The 9,545-nt window shown below is 38.4% G+C and overlaps 1 protein-coding gene across 1 annotated transcript; it reads right to left on the bottom strand.

Moving 5' to 3' along the window:
• Positions 1 to 2,706: 2,706 nt before the first annotated feature.
• psmd5 (proteasome 26S subunit, non-ATPase 5) lies at positions 2,707 to 9,005 on the bottom strand. Its single transcript, XM_065243716.2, has 10 exons — positions 8,805 to 9,005; positions 7,700 to 7,844; positions 7,513 to 7,626; positions 7,245 to 7,373; positions 7,041 to 7,150; positions 6,821 to 6,963; positions 6,543 to 6,734; positions 6,261 to 6,370; positions 3,381 to 3,521; positions 2,707 to 3,188 (listed from the first exon to the last, which is right to left on the bottom strand). Exons 1-10 carry the CDS (start codon positions 8,975 to 8,977, stop codon positions 2,931 to 2,933), a joined length of 1,515 nt encoding a protein of 504 aa, XP_065099788.1. The 5' UTR covers positions 8,978 to 9,005; the 3' UTR covers positions 2,707 to 2,930.
• Positions 9,006 to 9,545: the final 540 nt, after the last annotated feature.

Here is a 9,545-nt window from a genome sequence, read left to right on the forward strand (position 1 = left end):
GGGTTCCTAAAAAAAAAGATGTATGCATGTCAGGTAAAATGTGATTTGGGTAATTTTGGGTCGCGCACATTTCTTTGGAGCTGAGAATACCTCTAGCGTGCACACAGAAAACGCGTACACCTGTCTTTCAGGTGCAAAATATAGGTTGCAAATGATCTTGAAATTGTGCGGAGTTGAACCGTTTTAGATCTCCGCCTAGCAAATGATGCCTAATTAATTGCATTGACATTGAAGAGCACCTGTCAACGTCCAAATCCTTTATGAACGGGAAGAACGACTTATTTTTCCAAAAACCTGCAGCACAAGCAAAAGTGCATATGTCTACTGTTTTTATAAATACAAATTTTGCTGTGGATTTTTGCATACGATCAAATCTCTGATTTTCACAGCATTACTGTGGATTCACACCAGCCGCGGAAGAGGCGGCAAGCGCGGATGATTTACATGTTAAGTCAATGCAAACACGCGATTAGGCATCCTGCGGCGCGGTACACGCGGTAGCCGCGGCGCGGATGTCGCGGAACGCGCGGAAGGCGCGGGGCGTTCCGCGCGAATTGAGCGTTGCCGCGGGAAACGCGCGAGTTCAAAAATCTGAACTTTGGCGGAATTCCGCGCCGCGTTAACCAATCAGGAGCTTGCTGTAGTAGTGACGTGATTACAGGAAGCGAGCGGAGTGGTGTAGTCTCCGCGGAGTCGCAGAAGCCCCTCCCATGACGCGGATTTCCGCGTGAATTTCTCGAATGACTAGAATTTCACGCGCGGCGTTCACGCGCGGATTAAGCGAGTAAACTCAAAATGTTCAAGCGGCAACCTGGACGCGGTTCACGCGTTTTTGCCGCCTCTTCCGCGGCTGGTGTGAATCCACAGTTACTGTTTGTTTGAATGGTCCAGAATGACAACATCTAACTAAACCAATGATGCAAGTTTGCACCCGGTAACTAAACAATATAAGACAGGGTTGCGTGTGTTATGGGACAAAAGCAATTTTGAAATGACACACTTCACCTTTAAATTGCATTAAAAATATACTGCGAGAGGACGTCACATCATAATACGTCTTTATAAAGGCAGCTGCTTTTCTTATATCATCTCAGGAACAATGTGAGCTGGGAACAAAAGGTGGAACTAACTTACACCTTTATCTTTATGAAATGACTTTCTAAAAGTCATCTGATTGTATTCCTCAAATATTGAGTGGTAATACACTGCAAAAAATGACTTTCTTACTTGTTTTTAGTAAAATATCTAAAAATTCTTAAATTAAGATGTATTTTCTTGATTAGCAAAATGACCTAGGAAAATAAGTCTAGTTTTTAGGACAAAAAAATATAAAATTCAAGTGAATTTGTGCTTAAAACAAGCAAAAAAAATTGCCAATGGAATAAGAAGAATTTTCTTAAATTAAGTGTTTATGAAAAAAATAAACTTATTTCAAGAAAATTTTTCTTATTCAATTGGCAGATTTTTTTGCTTGTTTTAGGCACTAATTTACTTAAAGTTTATATTATTTTGTCTTATTTTCCTAGGTCATTTTGCTCATCAAGAAAATACATCTTAATTTAAGAATTTTTTGATATTTTTTTACTGAAAACAAGACAACAATACTAAGTAAAAAAGTCATTTTTTACAGTGTACAGTGACCCAGACTGCTGTTTATGTGTCTGATCTTTCAGAGTGCCACCTCCTGTACTGTACATACCACAGATGTTAAGTGTTTGAATGTTTTTATGAATGATGTTTTTATGCGATTTATTTTTACGTATTGTTACCTCTGTGAGGCTGAAGTCTCACATGCATTCACATGAAAACTGCATGTGCGCACAACAATGTTTGTCCAATAAAACTTCATCTTGAATACTCTGCTTCAGCTCTGATCTTTTCATGTCATTTGTCGTAATACAGCACAACCATGAGAAGCGATGTCACATCATGAAAATAAACATTTCACAGGGTTCCCACACTTTAGTAAACTTAAAATTCAAGGACCTTTCAAGGACTTTCCAGGTCCAATACCCTCAAATTCAAGGATTAAATGTGTGGACACATTTCAAGTGAGAGCAAGGTTACATCGTGTTACCTTTTAAGATACATTGTTACAGTTCCCTTTTGAGGGAACTCGCGCTGCGTCACTGCGGTGACACTTTGGTGACGCCTCCAGGGGTAAGTGCGTCTGAATGTGTATATCAAATTCAACCAATGGGAAGCTTCACGACAAAGACAGGGTGACGCAGGAGTCAGGAAGTATATCCCTATCTGAAATATTGCCAAAGACGGCGTTACAGGGACGCAGGAAGTATGGCAAGGGAGACGCAGCGTCTCGTTCCCTTCTCAAAGAACAACAGTTACATACGTAACCCGAGACGTTTTCATGTGTCAAACACAACTATGCAAAAAAGCATTTTGGTATGAATCAACATTTGCATACAGAAGATATAAGCATTTAAATTATATTATCCTACACTTGCATAAAATAGATTCAAGCACTTCCAATGACCTGTATCTATGTATGTATATTTTCAAAAACTTCCCAGGGCCTTGAATTTTTCCCCCCAGATTCACAAACTTTCTAGGATTTCAAGGACCCGTGGGAACCCTGATTTAAGATGCTTTGCTGAACATTGTGTCTATATGTGTGGTTTAAAAACCCAGACAGCAGACGACTCCGTCTTTCACAATGTTTTCTTTGAAAAACAATAGCAATATATCTAAAATTTACCCACAATATCCTCATTTATTGGTACAAACAGAACCAAATTCTATAGTGGAAGTACAAATGGTTGAATGTTTTAAGTGCTATAAACTTATTCATTTAGAAATAGCTATTTAAAGAGCATTTGGTCATATTTACTGAACAAAGAAATTACAATGCTGGAACTCTTCAAATATTTGTATCGAAAGACAATGTGATAGAAAGTGTGTGTGTGTGTGTCTCAATCGGCTCCTTCTGTGCTGACAGTAGACACGGCGGTGACGTAATACGGTCCTTCTCTCACGTACGTCTTCAGCTTTAAGTAATTTTGTGCTCCGAAGATCTCCCGAGTGCTCGAGGAGCTCAGGATCGCGCCCACCAGCTCAAATTTAGAATCTTTGGCTTCTTTTCCCTTTCCCACCGACCGATCCAGCATCCACTCCACAAATCCAGGAGTGTCCATCATCAGCCGCTGTCCCCACGGCTGGCAGCCAATGGCCTGAACACAAACCATCAAACCATGATCATTGAAGAACAGTCATTAATGTCTTATCAGCCCTGGCCATCAATGATGTAACAAGTCCTCATTTAGCATTGTCAAAAAACAATCAGTAGAGAAACGCAAGCTAGATTTACGTATTAAACTCAAGATGTTTGGTTTAACCCATGTGTATCACACACAAACACTTACAGTAAAGACTCGCAGAGCTCTGCAGTGAAACTCAGGGAAAGGTTGTATGCTTATGTTACGAATCATCGCCATCGGCTGAGAGCTCAGACTTTTAAACCACGACTCTGTCAATAGCAGAAGATCATCCGTCTGCTGTTCCACCTGTAGATTTCAAAGCACAAAGATTTTAGGATAAATGATGGACACATTGAATAGAATTTAAAGGCACAATAAAATAAAAACGTAATGATTTTTGCATTAAAACTACTAGCACAGTGTTATATAACGTATAGTGTTCATATGTATTTACTTTATCTGAAATGATTTCAACAATGTTTGAATTCAGAGAATTGAATTTGTTTTAAACAGCGTTCCACCCCTGTAGCCTGTCAATGTATTTATGTCCAGGTTATCCTCCGTTTCTGCTAATGCGGGTAAAGAAACCATAGGTGTCTTTTATTTCACTTCATGTGTGACCTCAAAGTAATTCAATAAATTATTTTTATGTAGTGTTTTTAACAATTGTTAGCAGCTTTACATGAAAAAGAAACAAAGAAAGCACAGAAAAGCAGAGAACAACAAAAGTTTTTAAATGTAGTTTCACAAGTTGGCATTAAAGGGTGGGGGGTTAATGCTATTTCACCCATTTTGACTTATTAACATGCCTAAAAAGTTGTAATCCTCAAGTTTCTGGGCCAAACTCACGCCTCCACTTTCCTTAAAAGTTTTTTTGTGAACAAGGGTAACTGTTACATATCAATGACCCCATATTCCTTATATGGGCACTTCCCACAGAAAAGCACGCCCACTTGTCAATCAGAGCGAGAATGACGATGCTCATTAGCACTGTTCCTTTGAGTATCACTGCACGCGACAGCTTTGTTTCATATCAAGACTCAACAATGGCACAAAAGAAGAAGTGTGTTTTTGGATGTAAGGAGAAGAAAGCCTTGTTAAGCTTTTCAAGTCAACCAGCATTATAAAAACATTGATATAGTTAGTTTATCCGGGGTAGCGGCAGAGTTTTGCGTGTCTGTTTGATTAACACTGGTTTTTGTGGAAATGGGGCGGTCCCAACTGGATCATGAGTCGCAGGCGGTAAGTAAAACTGCATCAAATGTCTGTGTTTTGTTGGCAATCGGCACATTAAGTATAAATTTTTCGATTAATCATTTTTTTTTAAACATGGCCGATTCAGAATCGATTCTCAAAGAGCAGAATCGATTTTTTTTTTCATATTTTTTCCTGCAAACATTAAACTTAAGATTAACTTTAATCAAATTACTAGTATTCTTCACTAGATGTCACCCTCTTTTTTGCCTTGTGCTATGTTAAGGAGCCTGTCATTCTTTCATTCAGTTTATTAAAATGGTGGTTTTAGGTGCTTCATTGACGTTGATGCCACCTTCACATAAAAAGTAAGAGGTATGGAAGCATTTTAGATTTCGCAAGCAAGACGACAACGACAGTGTTGTGGCTTTTAATAATTTCTTTTTATTAATTACCCACTTGAATCGAAAATTGAATCGAGAATCGAATCGATTTGAGAGCTTGTGAATCGAATTTGAATCGATCTGGATCATCTGAATCGATACCCAGCCCTAACATTAAGTGCATATAATGTAAACGACACAAACATGTAGTGAATCATAAGTTATCTAGAGATTGTGGGATGAGCGCTTTGTGTGTTAATTGGTTATAGGGCTGTAACAATTAATTGTGCAAATGCGTGTTTTCTCAATGAATGAATTTTAATAAATTACAGTGAAATCCTGACACATCCCAAAGCCAGGGGGCGCTCTCATGCAGAAGTAGCATTACAAACGCTATTCCAGGAAATGTCTATAGGAATATTTATTTTATATCGCTGTTCTTCAAATTGTTTCAGGTATTAATTAAGAATATTTTGAATGATTTTGTTTGACGAGTGTTGCTTTTTTAAATGCACGTTATAAACGACTCCGACTCATAATGATTTTAGATAGATAAGGACTTCCTACTGACCAAATGCCGTAGTACACACACAAGCTGTGCATGAAACACAGAATCGACTCAAAATCGATTTCACAGGCATTTTTAATGGGACACACGATTAATCGTTGCAGCCCTACGAACTTAGTTAAAAAACTTCACTGCAAAAAAATTATTTTTTGTCCTGTTTTCAGTAGAAATATCTTAAAATGCTTAAATTAAGATGCATTTTCTTGATGAGCAAACTGACCTAAGAAAAAAAAATAGTTTTTAGACAAAAATATACAATTTAAGTCAATTTGGGCTTAAAATAAGCAAAAGACTCTGTCAATGGGGAAAGCAAAAAATCTTGAACATTTTTCTTAAACACTAAATTAAAAAAATTTGCTTACCCCATTGGCAGATTTTTTTGCTTGTTTTATGCACAAATAACTTAAATTTGATATTTTTTTGTCTAAAAACTAGACTTGGTTCTTGAGTCGTTTTGCTCATCAAGAAAAAGCATCTTAATTTTAGAATTTTTCTAGATATTTTACTGAAAACAAGACAAAAATACTACGAATTTTTTCCTTGAAAATCATTTTTTGCAGTGTACATGGAGAATTTATTTCTTATTTAAATAAAATAATTTCATCTATATATTAGTATTAACATAATGTACACTAAAAAAAGTTAAGCTAACATCAGCAGTCTTCCAGTAAACAAGCCAACAGGGCAATTCAAAAAGAGTACTCTCAAAAAAAAAAACTTTTATTTTATTACATCATACACGAACATGATCTGTGAGTCCTGTCAGATTAATTCCTATCGACACTTAAAGTGAAGACCGTTCCATGCTATTTAACAGCGTTATCAAGCTACGCCATTGTTGTTGTTTAGTGACCCCTATTGCGAAAAGTACATATTTAGCCTTTAAAGAGACACACTTACAGGTAATGTCAACAGGTGAGTAAGAGCATCCAGACATCTCAGCCTGAGCTCAGTCTCTCCATCGCTGGTAATTTTACTGATTTTCTTTAACACGGACATAAACTTCTCACCTGCAAAAAAAAACCCCAGAACAGAACAGAAGCTCTTTATTCAACACACACACACAAAGTTTTAAGACTCTGTCGCAGCAAATGATTTATCACCTTTTACGGCAGACCATAATGCAAAAATAAAAAGTAGCGCAAAAGCGTTCACACAGTTAAAAAACACACAGTTAGTTACCTGCTTTATGCAGGACCTGTTTACCCTCCACGGTTTTGCCCAGTTCTCCAAGTGTATCCACGGCGATGGGGGTCAATGTGGGCTCGAGGGTCATTGCCATGGAAAAGACCGCTTCAAGGAATACAGGGAACTTCTCACACACCTGCTGCGGGCTGTCCATGATCGCGAGTTTGCCAAAAAACTTCACCAGTGCTGAACAAACACAATGATTATAAGACTTTAAAATATTTAAAAGAAGATATTTACACTCCTCTGAATTTCTAAAGAGATAGACAAACCTGGCAGGTAAAGGCTGGATAAAGGGTCAGACTCTGCTGCGATGATCATGTTCGCAATTTTATCCATGACGCCCTGTTGTGCCAAATACTGACGGCCATGCTGGCTTTTAGCTAGATTGGTGACCATCTCTATCGATGTTGCTCTGGGAAGGAGATAAAGAAACATTAATGCCTGTACCTGGAGTTGACACAATGACGTGTGAATGAGTGAGGTCGGTACCTGACCAAAATATCGTCTCCAGTCACTTCATCGAGCATTTGTGAGATTATACCACTGTTGGCACAATAACCCAGAGACACTGGAGACGCTGTAGACACATCCACAATCAGCTGCACACACAGACACACAAATAACAAATTAACAAAGCATTACTTTCACAGTGCATTATTTGACAAGATCACATCCTCAGATGAACACACTCACCTCATAAACCCTGTACCTGATGATGTCACTGGTGCCCATCACATCCTTCAGCTTTTTCAGCAAATCAGAGCGAAACAGAGCATCAAGCCCCGCCTTTGTGCTACTGAGCTCAATGAGGGCAGCTACTGCCTGATGGGAAAATTAAAGCAATCACTAAAATAGCGTCGTTCCTATATTAGCAAAGCAAAAGGTTGTTGGTTTGATTCCCATAAAAACTTTGGATTATAGTGTTTGTAAAATGCATAAATGTAAATAATAAAATCTTCACCTTTTCGGCCACAGCGATACTCTCAACGCTGATGCACTGAATCACATCACGCAGGATTTCTGTGCTGTTCAGCATCTGGGTCACTCCATCCACATGACCAACGACACGGCCGATCTACGAACATAACAAGAGTGAGATGGATGGAGGGTGGACAGGAGGTGGACATCTGCTGGTTTGATCCACTGACCTGTGTGAGGGTGAGAACTTTAACAGAATCATTGAGATGGTTCAGTCCAACGTGAAGCGCAGTCTTGTAGTTCTGAGCCAGCTGTACGGGGTCTAACGTCTGGAGAACCCGACCCAGGATTTCCACACACACCTCTATCTGCTCTCTACATCCAAACAGACATCATTAAAGACAACAAGAGCATTGAAAAGGTCATGGGTTCCAAACCCAAAAGATTACCAATAATTATCAAATATATACTTCCATGATAGAACTAAACTCCGGGGCAAAGTGTAAGCATGGATAAAATGCATAACCTGCTTGCTGGTTTCAAATAGTTTGTAGACCCCATTTACTTCCATAGTTTTTTTCTACTATGGAAGTAAATTGGGATCACGAACGGTTTGGGGTCAAACATTTCTCAAAATATCTTCCTTTTTGTTCATCAGAACAAAGTAATTTATGTAGGTTTGTAACATCATGATGACAGAATTTTCATTTTTGGGTGAACTATCCCTTTAAGTGCAATAATTGGGTCGCCAGTGCTTCTATCAACCAAGAAAATGTGAAAAGATCAACCCAGTAACTTAGTTTTAGTAAACCATTCTCTGCAAGCATGTGAAAAAATAGGCAATTGAAATTTGTCTCCCCTTGTGATGTCAGAAGGGGATAATACCGCCTCTTTATCTGCACTATCCAACCACGGAACTGACATTTAGTGCAGAGATCAACTCATTTGCATTTTAAACGACACACGCAAAAACGTAAACATATTAACATGCTATAATAAATTATCTATATGGGATATTCATTCATTTGATATCTATATGGTATTTCGAGATAAAACGTCACATACATACTCTGGGGAAACCAAACTTGTGAAATGTCTCCTTTAAACCAGCACAAATAGTTTAATCTGGTTTGGGCTGTATTTGTAGGCAGAACGAGTCACTACAGTATCCAACAAATATAAACTCAAATAAAGTCAGACGAAATATTAAATAGATCTAAAATACATCAAAACAACCTCGTTTCATTTTTTTAAGAGAAAACGTGACAGCTATACATCACATAGTGAAAGTGTGCAGTATTTGTAGCGTCTTGACTCAGCAATAATAACTCTCACTTGTCATTCGTGTTCAAAAGGCTGAATAAAATCTCCAGCCGAGCCCCGGACACCGCCTCCCTCAATCCGCTCACAGGTGTCGCAAACACGGCCGTCCGGAGAGTCTTCAGCTCCTCGATCGGATCTTCAGACTCACGGAGTTCGTTCAGCAAGCTCTCTATAGGCGCCGCCATCTTGCGCTGGTGTTTGTATCACGTGACCGCGAGGCGGGTAAAAAAGATGCGCTGCTTTTGCGCATTTACGCGCAACCGAAATAAGTACAAGATAAATGTTTGAGCAGGAGGAAAAACGTCTTAAAGTTTTCAGATATATTCATTTAATGCTGAGAAAGGTGTTCGTGAGTGAAAAATAGAAGTTATATCTGAAGAGTCAAGCCCGTGTCTTGTCAGGTGAGTTTTCAGTCAGGTGTCGTTTAATTTTCGATGTGCAGTCTGTTTTTGTAGTCAGACCGAATGTATATGTACTTTTAATACCTTTATGAAGTATTAATATATGTTTGGGTTTTTGGTTTTCTGTTTTATCTACTTCATTTGGTTATTTTTTTGTTGAAGTGTGGGTTTAATTTGTGTGCTACTCCTGTCATCCAATAGATGGCGCTATTGGGTCTTGTTGTCTTTCTTCCCCGTAGTAAATATTAATGTATACTACAGTGTTTTTCATGTTTGTGACTTTGTATTTCCGTATTTGCACTCCTGTCACTTTGTTTTTAGAAGAAAGCCTTAGAAAAGGTTTCTGTTGTTC

The sequence above is a fragment of the Paramisgurnus dabryanus genome, chromosome 18, assembly GCF_030506205.2.
Source record: "Paramisgurnus dabryanus chromosome 18, PD_genome_1.1, whole genome shotgun sequence".
NCBI lineage: Eukaryota > Metazoa > Chordata > Actinopteri > Cypriniformes > Cobitidae > Paramisgurnus > Paramisgurnus dabryanus.

What these genes read in the sequence shown, in the direction of transcription:
- psmd5 (XM_065243716.2), bottom strand. Translation starts at nt 8,977, where the DNA reads ATGGCGGCGCCTATAGAGAGCTTGCTGAACGAACTCCGTGAGTCTGAA. An exon ending in GTATCGCTGTGGCCGAAAAG is followed by an intron (nt 7,374 to 7,512) that starts GTGAAGATTTTA and finishes TTTTCCCATCAG; the next exon opens with GCAGTAGCTGCCCTCATTGA. An exon ending in TCAGGTACAGGGTTTATGAG is followed by an intron (nt 7,151 to 7,244) that starts GTGAGTGTGTTC and finishes CTGTGTGTGCAG; the next exon opens with CTGATTGTGGATGTGTCTAC.